Source organism: Equus asinus, chromosome 8 (assembly GCF_041296235.1).
Source record: "Equus asinus isolate D_3611 breed Donkey chromosome 8, EquAss-T2T_v2, whole genome shotgun sequence".
Classification (NCBI taxonomy): Eukaryota; Metazoa; Chordata; class Mammalia; order Perissodactyla; family Equidae; genus Equus; species Equus asinus.
In genome coordinates this window covers 34,378,431-34,395,404 of record NC_091797.1, presented here as the reverse complement: position 1 = coordinate 34,395,404, position 16,974 = coordinate 34,378,431, and the positions used below count along the sequence as shown (strand labels likewise).

The following is a 16,974-nucleotide window of genomic DNA, read 5'->3' as shown; positions in this document are numbered from 1 at the left end:
GCTGGTGTCCACGAGGGCAGCTGGATGGGGAAGAGGGCTGGGATGGCCCCCCCACCCCCCACCCCACTTCTCCACAAACCTCTGGGACCCCCTTAAGCTCCCAGGTGCTCAGAGCATCCGGCTGCTCAGGAGCAGACTGAAGCAGGAGAGTTCTGGTTGTCTCCTTGAGGAATGGCTTGCTCTTTGCAAATGGTCTCACTCAGGCCCTGGAGGTCATCGAGCAGGACACAGAGGGATCCTAGGAAAGAAGACCCCAACGGATAAGAGCCAGACAAGAGAAGGCTGTCTTGGTTACCGTGCAGAGGAACCTTCTCTGAGGCAGAAGGTTCTCTGGTCCAACGTGGGCGTGGATACAAGAGGCTGGGGGTCTCCAAGGGTCACAGACAACAAGGCTCATGTCCTCAAGTGTCTGGAGGAGAGGTTCCTGAAGTCCCCCCACTTGTCTCCTCCTACCTAGACCATTACCTTTCGTGGCCTGCCTGGTGGAGAATGCCGCTGCTGGAGGGGCAGGTGCTGAAGACTCTGGGGGCCTGGGGCTGGACTCCACAGACTTCCCCTTCTCCATTAGGGAAGGAAGAACTGCCAAGAGTCGCTGCTGCTTGTAACGGGAGAGGAGACCCTCCTGCTGCAAGGTGGCCTGGGAAGGAGAGGGTTAAACGCCACCTAACCCAGGCAGAGCCTCCCCCTCCCCTTTCCACACCTCTCACCCCAACCAACCCCAGGGCCCAGTCTCTGCCGTCCCCTACCAGCATGAGGTTCTTGTCCCTCTCCAGCTCCTGCAGGCGCTGTGTCAGCCGCAGCCCCTCCTCCTTCCTGGCCTCATCCTGCAGGCGCCTGAGCTCCTGGTTCCGCTCCTTTTCCCTGACGGCTTTGCGCTGGATTTGACGCAGGGAGACCACTGCAGGGAAGCCAGGGCACAGAGGGGACAGGTGTGGGGCAGCCCAGGGGCAGTGAAGCACCAGAAAAAGAGACTGGAATGACAGGCAAGAATGCTGGGTCCCCAGCTCTGTGACGGAGGGAAGCCACTTACACTCCGTGGCTCTCAGTCTCTTGTGTACAGTGGGAGGGTGGGCTGCTGCTCTAGGAGCCTATGAATCGGTGAAGCCAAAGTACCTTCCCCATGCCCAAACCTTCCCGGAGTCCCTTAGGAGAAATCTGAATATGGATTGGACATGAGATTTTGTGCAATTAATGTTCATTTTCTTAAAGTGTAACAATGGTATGGAGGTTTCACAGGAAATTTTCCTCTTTGTGGGAGACGCAGCTGATGTTTGCAACTTACTTTAAATGATTCCAAAAAATGTACATATTGAGGTGTGTGTATATATAGACAGAGAGGAGCGTGACAAGGTTAGTAACTGCTGCATCTAGTTAGAGAAGGTACATGAGTATCCATTACATGATTCTTCTGAACTTGTCTAGGTGTTGGAAGTTCTTCTCAATAAAAAGTCGGGGGTAATCATGGGTGTGAGATGTTGGGACGGTGGTTGCCTTTGTGGAGGGGAGTGACCGCAGGGCTGGTCACATGCTGTTGCTTGACCTGAGTGCTACCTGTATGGGTGTGTACACCACCTGAAAATTCATCAGCACCATGTCTTGATAACTTCACTATTTGCATGCTTTAAAAAACTTTTTTTAAATAACCTTATGTCTCAAGACTGCCTTCTTCCTGGAAGCCCATATCCACTCCAGCAAATCTCACCGGCCTTGGCATGCTCCCGCCGAGCCTCGTTCAGTCTCCTTTCTGTTTCTAAGAGCTGTTCCCGCAGGCGAGTTTCCACTTCAGCCACCTTCTCTTGCAGAGCTGGGGTGAGGCACAGATGGGGTATGGCAGGGGGAGCCCTGGTTCATGGTTCCCACCCCACCCTCCATGGATTTGCCCATTTCCCCTGTGCACACCTTGCCCATAGATCTCCTGTTGCTGGGTCAGCTCCTGCCGGAGACTGGCGGCCTCCTCTGTGCTCTCCTGCTGGCCCTGGCGAGCCGCTTCCAGCTGCAGCCCCACACTGGCCAGGGACTCCTGGGTCTGCTGCAGCTCCTGCTCCAGCTGCTGGGCGACCTCGTTCAGCTTCTGCCGCTCTGCCTCCCCTGGGAAGAGGAGGCGCTCACTCAGGCCTCTCCTTGCCCTGGATGCCGGCTCTTGCCTGTTTCTCTCCATCCCCAACACACCAGACTCTGGCCCCTGCTGGAGCTCAGTGAGTCAGGACCAGGCGTACCTTGCTCCCGGGCCCGGCCCACCTCCTGCTGGATGATGTGGGCACTCAGCTGCAGTTCTGCATCCAGGCGGTTCCGTTCTTCCCGCAACTGCTCTAACTCCAGGCTCACATCTATAGCCGGTGGGGGTGGAGGGCAGCTGAGACAGAAGGAAAAACAGAGTCAGAGGAACTCACCCACCTGCCTCACCCTCAAGTCATCCCTCCTCGGTCCTCACTGTTAGGGGTCCCAGCAACAAACACCTTAAAGCCCCACTCCCCTCCCTGATCCACCTCAAAGTGCCCGGAACTTCACCTCTCCTGGCGCAGCTGAGCAAGGGCCAGTTTTCGAGCCATCAGGCCTGGGGAGAAAAGGCCGAGAGCTACAGCAGGATAACTTTGTGGAGGAGAAAAGGGGAGATGAGGGAGTAAGGGGAAAAGATGCCTGGACCCGTGAGGAGGCAGGAGGATGAAGGTGGGATGAGAGAGGGCTGGTGGGGCAGGGGCAGGGCTAGGGTGCATCTGGGAGTCACCCTACCCACCCCGAATGGTGTGGACCTTGCGGACGGCATAGCTGACTCGGTTGCTGAGGCTGGGCAGCCGGGCTGCAGCCTGCTCCACCTTGGCCACGGTGCACTGGAGCCAGGTCTGAAAGCTAGAGAAGGCGGGAGGTCACTGACCTTCCAACCCCACCTCCTTCCCAAAAGGAGTTGACTCCCTCTGCCCTGTCCTGCTATGTACATGCATGGGGAAAGCAGGGCAGGGGAAGTCAGAGCAGGGAAAAGAGAAGCTGAGGCCAAGAGCAGGGGCCCCAACTCTGCACCTGCCAGTCATGTCTGAGCTCCTCAGTGGATAAAAGAAGAAAATCTGAGAGCTTAAGCCCTTGAGTGACTATCGGGTAAAAATGATCCACTTGCTCATAAGGAAAGCACAGCTTTCTGGTCCCAAAACCCATGGTAAGCTTCTTGTGTGGATCCTAGCAATCAGTGTCTTTAAAAACAGCCCTGCAGTAAAAACCATAATGAGGTTCCCGAAGTCAGACCTTATCTGGCCCGGATGCCATAGCACAGCAAAGAGTTCACTGAAAACGATTCTACAGTGGCAAAAATGAGTGCTGTACCGCTGCCTAATCTCCAGCTCATTCTGACTTCACCTGCTCGCCCCTGGACATGTCTCTGGGTTTAGGGAATCTCCTGGTGCTGTATGGGTTATATGAAGTTATGTGCATTTCTCTAAGGAACAAAGCCCATAGCTGCCATCAGTTCTAAGGGGCCCTTGCCACAAGGCGGCATTAAATGGCTGTGTATCTTCTCAAACAACCTGAGAAGCTTATTTCTCACGATCTATTTTTTGGTCACTATTATGCATCAGAGATCAAAGTCATCCTCTCTAACAATTCCCTGATACCAGTGGAGGCAGGCCCATGATTTATCAGTGGGTGGTACCCAAAGCAGGGCCAGTGTGGCTCATGAGAGCTCAGAACCCTAACCAGGCCCCCGGGGAGGAGGCCCAGGCAGTATCCAGAGGCAGGGCAGGAACTCCCCAGGAGAGTCCAAGTCTGCACAGACAGAAAAACAAGCGGCCCTCAAAGGCTGGGGGTCATGTCCCTAGCAGCACAGCAGAGATCACTTTTATCTGAAAATGGTGTGAGTGGGTACTTCAACACCTACTGCGGGGGCTCTTACGAAAGCCATTTTCTGGTAAGGTCTCCAAGCGATCTACAGACTAACAAACCTAGCAACAAACCAAGTTTGGGTTGTTTTAAGCCTAGGGGACTTTCTGGCAATAAAATCATTAATAAGAACCATTGCAGTGATGTCCTGGTACTGAAGTAAAACCCTGTCCACAGCGCTTCTCTCTCCTCTCCTAGAGGTAGGAGGCACATGCAATGGATTGAATCTGGGTGGTGGTTCATCATAACTAGTCTCTCTTGTCCTGTGCATGTTTGAAATTTTTCATAATTTTTTAAAGTTAAATTAGTCCCCAAGGTACAAATCCAACAGAAGGGGCTAGTGGGCAAGGACCCATCCTGCATCACAACTTTGCTAAAACAAAAACTGTTATTTGATCCATCAAGAAGAGCCTCATGGGAACAGCAGACTTCTGCAGAGTACAGACGACAAGCCAGGCACTGTGCTAGGATCTTTATGTGGATCCCTCTCAGCACCCCAACGTCCACGGCTGAGGGGGGCTGTTACCAATGTGAAGAAGCTTGTGTTTCTCCTTAGATGGCTTTCTAAAGGTTATGTAACAAGAGTTGGGAAGAAAACTAGGAAGTTGGTATGAGAGACACAGGCTTGCAATTGACCGAGAAGGAAACTGGCATACATTTTAGATGGAGTATCTAGTAGGCCAGTAGGTGTACAGCTTTAAAATAAAGAGTAAATTTTTTTTTCAACTCCTCAGGGTATGCCTGTAAAATTTTAAAGAAAGGAAGGAAAAGCAAGTAGCCACACTCCCCATCCTCCAACAGCTCAGTAGGTGGAGATCCTCCCAGGTGCTCTGTTTAGCTCAAGCCAGTACTAGAGCAAACTGCAGGAGGCGTTGCCTCACCTCCAACAAAGTGTGCAGTGGGAGTCATAACAAGTGAGCCTGGTGTGAACGTGGAGGGGGTGCCCCAGGAAAACACAAAAGCAAGGACTTGTACAGGGCTACCTACCTCTGCCTTGCATACTCCAGCTGATAGCTCTCCAGCCCCTCTTGCCTGAGGCTCTTGAACTCCAAGGTGCCCAAGAAGCTGGGGAAGCAGAAATACCACTCCACACCCGCCTCCCAAGGTACCTGCTGACAGCAGTGGCTACAAGCTTCAGCTGCTCCTCGGCCATGGCCGTCTGCTGCTGCCGCCGGCGCTGGGCCTCCTGAACCCGGCTCAGCTCCACCTGCAGGGCCTGGGAAGGATGCGGTAAAGACAAGGGTCCCCTCCCCGCGGCTCCGGCCCACAGACCCGGGCCAGGGATTTCCCTGGCCTCCCTTAGCCTCTGCCTGTCTCAGACACTGACCTTGGCGCCCATCCGCTCCACCTCCACCTCTGCGGCTTTGTCCTGCAGGGAGCGCTGCAGGATGGCCTGCTCCTGGCTCTGGGCTGCAGCTCTTTCCTGGAGCTCTGCCACCTGCGGGAGGAGAGGAGGCAGGGCATGGCTAGAGCAGCAAGCTGGAGGGCGGCACTGGAATGAAGGGGCAGGTGCCCCGGTCTCTGAAAGAATGCCATGCAGGGAGACAAGGAGCTTGGGTTCCCGAGAATGGAGTCTGAGTCCAGGTTTCCTTCCAGAAGCATGTTCCATGTGCCCACACCTTGAGAAACTGCCCTGTGACCCACCCACAAGGACCTACCACCTCTGCCCATGCCTCCCATCCTTAGACACTGTCACCTCCTCAGAGAGGCCGTTCCTGACCATCCTGCCTAAGGCTGGCCCACCCCACGGTCTCTGTCTCTCACAGGATCTGTTACATTTTTCTCTAGAGCACATATAACTACCTGACATCATCTAATTGTTTTCTTGCCTATTACGTGACTCCCGCTCCTATGTAAGCTCCTATGTAATATAAGCTCCTTAGAGCAGGTACTTGTCTGTCTTTGTTCAGGGCTGTGTTCCCAGCACGTGGTAACCACGCAATAAATATTTGTTGAATAAATGTCACCCCATATGTAAGGAGCAAGGAGTTGGGAAGAAAGAGGGCACCAAGTGACCTGTCCCTTCAGCTGCTCCTTGCATCCTCTGTGCTCCAGCTCCTGGGCCTTCAGCTGCACCATGAGGGCAAACACCTTCTCCCGCCAGCCCTTCAGCAGGGACTGGCACTTCCTGGTGAACTCAGGCTCCAGGGAATCTGAAGGCTGAACCTGCAAGGTGGAGGAATGGGGAAAGTGTGGGCTCCTGGGGAGCAGAGGAAGGAGGTGTTTTCTGTTTCTTCTGTCCTGCCCCAGCAACAGGAGACACAGGGAGAATACGCCTTCAAGGAAAGAAAGATCCCGGCAGGTTCTGGCAGCACAGCAACCCCTCCCACCCACAGAGAGGTACCGGGGGAAGCGGGGCCTGGGGCAGGGGCCTACCTTCCTGGCCAGCTCCTCCTCCTGCATGGAGAGGATGTGCATGAGGCTCTGCACACGCACCTGCAGCAGCTCTGCTGTGGTGTGCAGGCCATCCCGGTCCTCCTGCAAGTGCTGTGGGTGGGAGAGGGAGGGACAGAGAGCAGCCGCCTCCATAGGGCCTCCATGCCGGCCCTCAGGCAGCAGCCAGTCTGCACCCTCTCAACGGCAATGCCTTCTCTCCTGGGGACTGTTTTCTTCTCCAGGGGCCACCCCTCTCCCAAGACCTGATCCTTCAGCCCTCCAGTCCCACTCCCCATCCTGGCACAGATGCACCCTGCACTCTCTCACCTGCACAGTTTCTAGAAGCTCCTGTCGCTCTGATTCCCATGTCCGGCTCTGGACCTCGGGAGCGACTTGTTCCCCAACATATCTCCTTAGATTCTCAACCAAGTTCACCTGAGCCTCCAAGTCTTCTTGGGTCTTGCTAGGGTTGAGGTGGAAATAGGGGAACCATCAGTGGGGCACCCTAGAGACCTGCCCCACCCACATCTCCCTTTAGCCACCTCCCTTCCCCTCCCTTACCTCAGCTGCTTCCGCAGCAGCTCGGCCTCCCTCTGGGCCACAGCCAGCTCCTTGGCTTCCCCGGCCCTCTTGGTTTCCAGACTATTCAGAGACTTCTCCAAGCCCTCAGCTTTGTGGGTCAAACTGGAAAGAGCTTCCTGGTGAGCCTGCGTCAAGGAGGAGAGCTGCAGAGAGAAGAGGGGGCTCAGCAGGGGCCAGCTCTCTCCCACATCTGGGCTTTCAAAATCCCCCCTGCTTTGGCCCTGTCCCAAATCACCCAACTGCGCATGGCAAAATCAAGATTTGGCGCCTCACTCTCCCGTCACCCTCCCATTCATCAGCAGTTCCTGTCAGGTCTCCTCCCCAAACATGTCTCACTCCTCTCCATCTCCACTGCCACCAGCTGAGGTAAGCTGCCCTCACCTCTGGCCTGGACAATGGCAACAACCTCCTGACCAGTCTTTAAAAACCTCCAGTGGCTGACCATGGCATTCAGACCAAAATTCAGCTTCTCTTAGTCTGCCAAGCCCATCACAGCCCAGCCTCCGCCCACTTCCCTGAGCCCATCTCCTACCGATCTCCCACTGCCCACTCTGCTCCAGCCAGTGCCCTCCCTTCTTCACCCCAACAAGCCAGCTCTTTCCCACCTCAGAGTCTACCTGAAGGCTTGGCCTCCCCACTCCTCAAATCCTAGGTGACATCACCTCCTCGGGAAGGCCTCCCTGGGCTGCAGTCCCCACCCACCACCCACTCTGTCCTATCACCTGGTCACGGCCTTCCAGCACTTACTATCAACTGAAGTGAACTCCTGCATGTGCTTACTATCTGCCACACCCCCTTTGAAAGGAAGCTCTGGGAAGCTTGTCTTTTTCTCTCTGTAGCTCAAACGGTGGTAAGGGTGTTGGAGACACTGAAAGAGCCGTGGGACTGATGGTGAAGGAGGGAGAGTGCTGCCCTCATTTCTGGTCTGGCCCCCTCTAGTGCAATCTCCATACCACAAAGTGATCATTTAGGACTTAAATCACAAAACTAGTCATTTTAGACATAAAATACAAATCTGATCATGTCATCTCCCTGTTTAAAACCTTTCAACGGTTGCTCATTGCTCTTAAGGTAAAGTATAAAGTTCTGAACAGGCCCGAGGCCTCACAATCCTCACACCATCCAGAGCCCCCCTGGCCTCTTCCTGTCCCCCATGCTGCCAAGTGTCGCACCAGCTCCCATCGCGTCCCCACCTGCCTCCTCACCAGCCGACTCCTATTCAGCACAAATGTCAACTCTTATCATTAAACATCTTTCGTGAATCTAAAGGCCCTTTATACTTTCCTTTGAACTCTCTCCTTTGTCAATTTTCTGGCTGGATTGCTGTCTTTCCCTTATCAATTTCTAGGCACACATTATATAGTGAAGATATCAGCCTTTTCCTGTGATATGAGCTGTAAATATTCTTCCCTAGTTTATCATTTATCCTTTGATTTTACTTTTATTTTGTCATTGCTAAATTCAGTATTATACAGTGTATCAATCTTTTCTTTAATGGCTCTGGATTTTGATTCATAAGTACAGGCCTTCCCCATTCCAAGGTTATAAAGGAATTCACCCATGTTTTCTTCCAGTGCCTTTATCGTTTCATTTCTTAACATGTCGACCGATTAGGATGGCCTTCCCTAACCCCCTACCAGGTTAGGGCTTCCTTGTCCTTCTCCTTTATGGCACTTCTCCCAATTGCAATGAATTAATTAGGATTAAATTAAGTGTTAAATGTGTGTGTCCCCCATTAGGCTATTAGCTCCACTCACAAGGACTCAGGCTGATTTGCTTACCCCAGAGTCCTGGCTCCTATCTCAGGGATGGCAGAGTGAACACTGCTAAATGCTTGCTGACTGAATAATCTTCTCTCCCCAGTCCACCTTAGGACCCCACTCCCACCTTTCTCACCCCTCTGCCCACGCGCCAAGGCTCCCAGATGAACTGAGTATCTGGAGCAAAGTAGGAAGACAGTCTACTTCCTACTGGAAGGGGAAGGAGGGCTTCAAGTGGTGGGGGGTCACCTGAGCCTGGAAAAAAGTGCGATCTGAGTAAGCCCAAAACACCCAAGTTCTCCCTCTTTCCAGGTCATCTGTTTTTTCACCTTCCAAAAATCTCATCACTCCACTGCTGGTGGCCTTTTTGGTTCCCGCTCTCTGCTTGGAAGCTACTGCCAGTTCACCATTATGAAACTGAACCCTTCCCACCCCCACATTCACCTGCTCTTGGTGCAGCCTCTGAACCTCCTCCAGCTCCCGCTGGCTCCCCTCTTCCAGGTTCTTCCGGACAACCTCGGCCCCGGCCAAGGCAGCACGCAGGCCCTCAGCCTCAGCTCGGCCAGCCTTCTCTGCCCGTGCCACAGCCTCCAGCTCCATGGCCTGGGCCTCCAGCCTCATCTTCTGCTGCAGTGAGGTCTCCCGCAGGGCCCGGACCTCCTCCTCAAGCCGCCACAGCTCTTGCAGCTGCCGAGAGATCAGCTCAGCCTGCTGGCTCAGGGCCTGCGACCCCTCCAGGGACCTTCAAAGATAGATTAGCATAGGTGAGACCTGTCTCTGGTGCTAGGAAAGTGGCCAAGGGCATAAATGGAAACAGGAGAAGGAGAAGAGAATCCTTCTCTTCCCACATGGGGAGATGAGGAGGATGAAGCTGGGCCATGGGGATCTCTGCATTTCCCTCACCATTGTCATTCGTCGAGGCCCTACTAAGCACATCAGGTCCACTGTCTGGGCTCACAGGACCTAAGGCTAGCTGAGATCATGGAACACGATCTCTAGAGAGAGCTATATACAGGCAGATATATTAAACATCAACTGTGCACATCATTAGGCCACACATTCTGAATTGGAGAGGCTGGAAGAACATGCAGAGACTTCTGAATTCTGATTTAAGGGCAAGGAAAAGTTTGAGGCAGGTATGAAGAAAGAGGGGTCAAGGCTTCCAGTATCACATGGTGAGGCCACGAGCTAGTTAAAAGCATTTACTGAGTGTTAGGTATACTGTATGAGGAGGGTGAGAGGACAGGACAGCAATAAATTACAAAGTTCCAACCTTTGGAGAACACAGTCTACTGGTGTCACACAAAGTTTAACCAGCATATAACATGGCTCTTGACACAGCTCCCTCACTGAGGCCCAGAACCACAGGATTTTTTTTTTCAGTGGCAGGGATCTGGAGCCTAGAGAAATTAAGTGACTGGCCACAGGAGCCCTAGCTGGTAGCCAAACTAGGGCTCACAGGACCTAAGGCTAGCTGAGATCATGGAACACGATCTATAGAGAGAGCTATATACAGGCAGATATATTAAACATCAACCGGGCACATCATTAGGCCACACATTCTGAATTGGAGAGGCTGGAAGAACATGCAGAGACTTCCGAATTCTGATTTAAGGGCAAGGAAAAGTTTGAGGCAGGTATGAAGAAAGAGGGGAGAATTTCCACCTCCTGAAACCCACTCCAGTGCTCCCCTTTCATCATCATGATCCTTCCTCTTTGATGGGGGTCCAAGGTAGACCCATCTGCAATTCCACTCTAGGGCAAAATCGCAGAATGACGTTCCACTACATTTGGGAAAAGACGCACACAAAACGTCAAGAATTTTTATAGACAACACACGACAAATAGCATGACCACCTCCAATGGCATGTACTCCATCCGAATGAATCCACATATTACAGTACACAGTCTATATTCCTAGTTCACACTTCTTCATCTTGCCTTATACTATGCTTTTTATGATCAGCTGTTGGTCAGTCTCTTAGGAGGTTAAATTCCTTGATAGTGGGGTTTCTCTTATTCATTTTTGTTATCCCCATCCCAAGCATCTAACACACTGCCTTGTTATTTATGCATTGTAGGCACCAATAGTTGCCTATGTAAAAATAACCAAATTATAGAACTAAGGGTTGAAATAGGGTAAGAAATCTTTTTCAGTGAAGAAGGGTCACTGGCAAGCAAGCCCAAGAAAAGTGATAATGGATCCCTACCTGCCTCTCTGCCTTGGCTCCTGACCATTGCCAGAAACACCTCGTTCCCACATGATCACTTGAGGTCTCTGGTTGTCTGGCCGCCTCTCTAAGACATCTTGATGGGCCAGGGGTTGGACCAGGGGAATGTCTGAGATCCAGGTGGGAGCCATTCTTGGCACAGCTGGAAGGGGTCGAGCTTGGAAGTGGGATGGGGGAATCAGCCCAGTGGAACCTGAGGAATCACAAGGACAAAGATGGTCAGCTTCCCAGGGAGAGGCAATCACCAGTCCCCTTGCCAGGTCCCACTGACCTGAAGGTCGAAACATTTCCACATTATTTGAAGTCTCTAGATTCAGTGTCCAGCCATCTATGTTCCCCTGGACAATAGGAGAAACAAGGACACTCCAATTCAATTTTCAGACCACCTTCCAAAGAGAAAGCCCCTACAATAACAAAGTCACAATCCTTAAATAACAGCCAGGTCCAACCAACCCTCAGCTCCTCTTTTCCTGCTTTCCAAAAGAAGCAGGAAATACCCGAAGATCACTTGCTTGACCTAATCTAGTTCCTGACAGAACTATGACAATAAGCATGAGATGGAGGGAATTTACTGAGACGGGCTGAGAGGGAGCTCTCTTAGGCTTTACTCATACTTTGAGGATTCTGGGAGTGCCTTTACCCTCCTCAAGTTTCTATAGTCTCTGCCGTTCCTGGTCGGAGGTGAGAAAGGAGGTATGCTGTGCAGGGGTTGTGAGCCCAATCTCCAGAGTTCTCTCCATGGCTCAGCAAGGCCTTGGGGAAGCCCATCCAGACCCCACCAAGCCATGCCTCCTGGGTCCTTTCCTATTCAAGTGGTGGCCCCAGGCCTGGCCCCAGAATAATCTGGCTACATGTAGGGTAGGATGCCTCCCCAGGACCCCTGGGAATCCAAGCAGCCTAGATCCCTTGGCAGTAAAGCCAGCTTCCTGACATCTCATCCAAACCCTTCCAACAACTTTCTTCTCAGTTTCTCTCTACTATCCCATCAGCTTCCATTCCTGTCGCCCACCGTCCTCTCTCTGGAGTCCTAGAGCATAGAGAGGGTCTTCACTATCTCCCTACTCTCCCACCCGAATTCATCTATTCTCCCCCCAATCTGGGATTTCTCTGCCCCTCCCTCCCTCCTACTCTGTTTTTCTGAAGGAATTATTCTGTTCCCTCACTCTCACCCTCATCTCTCTATTCAATAGCCGGTTCTCTGCCCCCCCAACGCCCCAGATATCCCTGAGTCTTCACCCTGCCGGGCCCTGAGCTCTAAGGCTGTTCTGACCACCTCATCTGTTCTTTTACCCGGCCCCCCGTGCCCCGCTTCCCCTCTGCACCCCTGAACCCACCCTCGCTCCCCCGCTCAGCCCCTTCCCGCCCCCAACCGACTCTTCCCGAATGCCCCTTACCCAGCGCGAGAACCCCTCCCTCTGCCTTTTGACCACACCCCCTATATCTCGCCCCCGGGCGCGGCTTCCACTCCTGACCGCGCCTGCGCAAAGCGGGCAGGTTGGCGGGCCGCTCTAAAGCCCCGTTTGACCCCGGAAGGAGGCAGGGAAGAGGCGCACGCATGCGCAGTAGTGTCTGAAGCCGGGCCCAATTACGGAGTTGAGACAGCTCCGCGCCCTGGCGGCTCCTCCCAACTCCGGGAACCCGGGAAAACGTGTGAACTAATCAGAAAAAGCGGAAGGCGGGAGATCAGAGACCCTCCCAGCGCGCCGCCCAATGGAGCGGAGGAGGGCAAATGATCTGGCCAATCAGGAATGGCACGGGGGCGGGATCCCTCGGCGCGAAGTTCGGGCCCGGGAATTCCGAAGGCGGGGTCGGCGCTGCCCGCGCGCGGAGGCCGCGCCCCTTCTGGCCTCGGCTTCCTCGCTGTCAAACAGCCGCTGGAGCGCCGGCACCGGCCGGAGCCCGAGGGGTCCCGGGGCCGCCGAGAGGCTTGGCACTGCCTGGAGAGGAGATCACTCCGAGACTGCACCGCGCGGTAATCAGAAACGAGGCTGGGGCGTGGAGGGAAAAGGCTGGGTTTGCCTTGCGTGATCTTGGGGAGCACTTTCCTCTGTTTTTATCCCACCTGGAGAAGTCGAGGTTTAGATCCATTTTGTTGGAGAGCGTAAGGACCCGTTTGCACTGCCTTTTGGGGGGTGACAGTGGATTCACTTCCCACTGGGGTTCAAGCTAATTAGTTATGAGTGAAGGATTGGCCAGAAGAGCGAGGCGCGGGCGAGCTAGATTACTCCATTTGGATGAGCAGATCTGACAGGATAAAGCTTCTTTTCTCCAAATTACATTGAGGTGACAAGTTAGTATTGCACAGAAGCAGGGTCCCCCCATGCACACACCTACAGTATATTTCCCCAGAAGCTGCCTAATGTATATTGCCTTGCACAGATTGAAGGTTCTGCGAATATTTTGCGGCCTGAGGATCCGGTTCACCTAAGGTGCTGTAGGACGTGTTAGGGTTTGCACTGCACCGGGACCTTCTCCGAATTTTTCAGTTGCAAAGCTACTTGACAGCCAATTTTGCATCGCGTGCCTAGGCTCCTTACCCTCCGAGTTTGCACTGTCCAAGGAGTGTGCTCAAAGCTGAAATTGCACAAAGTTCAGCTCAAGTTTGTGTCAGACGGAAAGTAACCTTAGCCCAGCCATGAATCGCCCAGGAGTGGGAAAGGTGACGGATTCCTGAAGTGGAAGAGGTGGTGGGGACGGGGCACCGCCCATGCTGCCCTGCTTCCAGCTGCTACGCATAGGGGGCGGTAGGGGCGGTGATCTCTACACCTTCCACCCCCCAAGCGAAGCTGGCTGCACCTATCGCTTGGGCCACAGGGCCGACCTGTGTGATGTGGCCCTGCGGCCCCAGCAGGAGCCTGGCCTCATCTCTGGAGTCCACGCGGAGCTGCACGCTGAGCGCTGGGGCGATGACTGGAGGGTCAGCCTGGAGGACCATAGCAGCCAAGGTGAGCAGTGAGCAGGGCAGCCTTGCACTTGGGCAGTCACAGTTCTGGGCTGGAATGATTAAGGGACTCCACAGAGACCCTGCCTGCCTCCCAGACTCCCTCTCAGGTTTGATGGACAGTTGTAGTCCAGACCTCCGTCTTCCCACCAGAAATGTGCTGTGTCAGAAATTCTTTGCCAGGCTGATCCTCAAGGGCCCCTGTTTAGCTCATGCTAGGACTGCGAGGTAGATCCAGGGCCTGGGGCATCATCAGGGAAGTACAAACTGTGGGGTTGCTCTGGGGCTGTTGGGGGCCAAGCTCAGACTTGACTCAGTTTCCAGCTTTGCTGAGATGTCTTGTTCCTGTCTTAAGGCAGTTATACGCTGAATTGTTTTAATGATCTTGGTCTGTGTCTTACTCCCTGGCTTGAGGGCAGCAACAGCCAGTCTCAGAAGTCCTGGGTTCACATCTGAGCTCTGCCACTGGGCCCTGGTGAAACCTCTGGCCTATTACTTTTCTTTGGGTCTTAGTTTCCTCTTAGGTAAAATCTAAGTCTTTGTAAGGTCTGTTTTGGAGTGTTGTGGGGATTGAATAACATTGGTAGCCAACAGTCATGCAGTGCTTACTATTACAAACCAGGCACTGTTTTAAGTGCATTGAATGTAGGTGAGCGTGAATATCATCCCCATCTTACAGGCAAAGGAAATGAGGTATGGAGAGGTTGACTTGTCCAGGGTCACATAGCTGGTAAGTGGTGGAGCTAGGATTTGAACCCACACAGGATGAGCTATGCTGATGATAACTTGAGTTGAGGCCGGATGAGTGTGTCTCTGAGAATTAGACCTCACTAGAGTGAGGGAAGGAGTCCATTCCCTTCATGTGCCCTGTGGGAGGGCATAAGAAAAATAAATCTTGTTCCCAGCTCACAAGGAGCTTAATCTCTGATATCACCTGCTGAGGTACTTAGAATGTGAGAGAATTTCATGACAGGTGTCAAGTTCTTCCTCATGTGCCCCAGCAAATCAAACGGGGCCAGATTCCCCCACTCCTGACTGACTCTGGTCATTTCTGTTTTGTCCTTCTCTGTATCTGCCTGGTGTTTCACCATCAACAGGGACTTTGGTCAATAATGTCCGACTCCCAAGGGGTCACAGGCTAGAGCTGAGTGATGGTGACCTTCTGACCTTTGGCCCTGAAGGGCCCCCAGGAACCAGCCCCTCAGAGTTCTACTTCATGTTTCAGCAAGTCCGCGTCAAACCTCAAGATTTTGCTGCCATTACCATCCCACGGTCTAGGGGAGAAGAGGGAACCGGGGCTGGTTTCCGGCCCATGCTGCCCTCCCAGGGCGCTCCACAGCGCCCCCTCAGCACCCTCTCCCCTGCCCCCAAGGCCACGCTGATCCTCAACTCCATTGGCAGCCTCAGCAAGCTCCAGCCCCAGCCCCTCACCTTCTCCAGGAGTGGGGGTGGGCCACAGAGCTTGCCTGTTCCCACACCCCCTGGGGAAGTGGGGACCACTCCTTCTGCCCCACCCCCAAGGAATCGGAGGAAATCAGCTCACCGAGTGTTGGCAGAACTGGATGATGAGAGAGAGGCTCCTGAGAGCCCCCCACCAGTCCTTATGGAGCCCAGGAAGAAACTCCGTGTTGAGAAAACCCCACTTACACCCAGCGGGTAAGTGGAGATCGTTGTCTCAATTTCACTGGCTTTTTATTCATTTTTAGAGCTCCAGGCTGGGAGGTGGCCCTCTGCTCAGGGGAGGGAGATGGGAGGTGGGCAGAGGTGGAACACATGTTGGAATGGCAAGACCTGGTTTAGCTCTACTAACCAGCTTCACCATTAGTCTAGTGAGTCTATCTAGGTTCGCTCTGTGATTATCCAGGGGACAGTTCTAAGCTTCTACAGGTTTCCAGTGACCCTCGTTTTTATGTCACTTTCTTCAGAAATCGACGTGGGCGTCCTCGGAAGCACCCAGTGAGCACCCCCATGGCTCCCCCTGCAGTTGGGGGTGGGGAGCCCTGTGCAGCCCCTTGTTGCTGCCTGCCCCAAGAAGAGACAGTAGCCTGGGTTCAGTGTGATGGTTGTGATGTCTGGTTCCATGTGGCCTGTGTTGGCTGCAGCATCCAGGCTGCCAGGGAGGCTGACTTCCGGTGCCCAGGGTGTCGTATAGGCATCCCAACCTAAGGCCACCATCAAGGCACCAGAGGACAAAGCTGGCACCTCCAGGCCATGGGTGAACACAGTGGGATGCCACTGAGTCCTAAGAAATGCCCCCTTCTTCCCTTGCCTTCCCAGGAGGGAATGACTACAGGGGAAGGGTCCATTACTAAGGATATCGATTCAAGGCCTGGAGCAGGCCCTCATGGCCAAGGTGACAGAAGAGATGGCTTCCTACCAAAGATATTGCTGCCTGTAGGAAGTTCCCAGTGAGCTGAAAATTCCGTTACAAGCTGTAGGTCCTTGTTGTCATGGACACTAGAACATCTGTGGTCAGACCAACCATCAGTTGCAGAGGCCATGCCTGGAAAGATGTAAGCCCCAGACTTGAACAAGTGAGTTCTTAATGTTCTTGGATGGCACCACCTAAGGAATTCTGGGAAAACCTAGACCACAGCCTCAAAACTTCCTGAACTTGTGGGTAGTTCTGCCACGGACCATGATGATCATGACCTGGCTTTTCACAGCTTTGCTTCCATTTCCAAATAAAGAATGAGCATCTTCATTCGTTCCTAGGCATTTACTCTTTTTGTGGGTCTGATACTCCTTGCTTTCCAATTCTTGGGAGAATGGATTTGGTAAGGTCTGGAAAACAAATTCCGAATCTTGGGGGAAGAGATGAGCAGACAAGGCACAGAGAAATATGAACCTGCTCACTGAAAACGTGCAAATATATGGGATGAGTTGGAGGTGGGAGACAGGAAAAAAGGAATCCAGGTAATTAAGGTTTCTAGTTTAAAGGAAAACAGATCCACTGCCATTAAAATAAGGTAGTTGGGGTTTTGGTTAAGTTCATAAAGGTGGCAGAACTTTACCAAGTCTCACCAGTGCTACCGGGAAGAGAGAAAACCTGGTACACCTGCTAGAGCAGATGCTGACCTGGTCCAGGTGGATCGACCTAACTCACATATAGTACATTGATTCTCTTCTGTGAGCCTTGCACCAAGCCAAGATATTGTCGAAGCAGCATTTCTATAGTTCTTACTAGGAAAGCCTTATCTCGACCTATTCTATTGCAACC

At 53.1% G+C, this 16,974-nt stretch overlaps 2 protein-coding genes across 15 annotated transcripts; one reads left to right on the top strand and one right to left on the bottom strand.

The window, feature by feature from the left end:
* Positions 1-99: 99 nt before the first annotated feature.
* CCHCR1 (coiled-coil alpha-helical rod protein 1) lies at positions 100-12,384 on the bottom strand. 8 transcript variants are annotated; one of them, XM_014837971.3, is made up of 18 exons: positions 12,208-12,384; positions 11,085-11,151; positions 10,793-11,006; positions 9,027-9,324; positions 6,802-6,965; positions 6,568-6,703; positions 6,241-6,351; positions 5,881-6,030; positions 5,192-5,302; positions 4,974-5,080; positions 2,735-2,847; positions 2,509-2,554; positions 2,217-2,353; positions 1,900-2,088; positions 1,703-1,804; positions 747-898; positions 466-637; positions 100-238 (listed from the first exon to the last, which is right to left on the bottom strand). In XM_014837971.3, exons 2-18 carry the CDS (start codon positions 11,098-11,100, stop codon positions 126-128), a joined length of 2,331 nt encoding a protein of 776 aa, XP_014693457.1. In that variant the 5' UTR covers positions 11,101-11,151; positions 12,208-12,384; the 3' UTR covers positions 100-125. The 8 variants fall into 8 exon arrangements, with proteins under 8 accessions (XP_014693457.1, XP_070371436.1, XP_014693431.1 ...); XM_070515335.1 differs by having other exon boundaries at positions 466-595; positions 12,208-12,351; XM_014837945.3 differs by having other exon boundaries at positions 11,085-11,217; positions 12,208-12,342.
* Positions 12,381-16,458, top strand: TCF19 (transcription factor 19). Of its 7 annotated transcripts, none has more exons than XM_070515342.1 (5): positions 12,381-12,785; positions 13,193-13,758; positions 15,276-15,410; positions 15,680-15,710; positions 16,032-16,458. In XM_070515342.1, the coding sequence occupies exons 2-5, from the start codon at positions 13,521-13,523 to the stop codon at positions 16,039-16,041; spliced, it is 414 nt and encodes a 137-aa protein (XP_070371443.1). In that variant the 5' UTR covers positions 12,381-12,785; positions 13,193-13,520; the 3' UTR covers positions 16,042-16,458. The 7 variants fall into 7 exon arrangements, with proteins under 7 accessions (XP_070371443.1, XP_070371441.1, XP_070371438.1 ...); XM_070515338.1 differs by having other exon boundaries at positions 12,437-12,785; positions 13,665-13,758; positions 14,852-15,410; XM_070515339.1 differs by having other exon boundaries at positions 12,605-12,785; positions 14,852-15,410.
* The last annotated feature ends 516 nt before the right edge of the window (positions 16,459-16,974 follow it).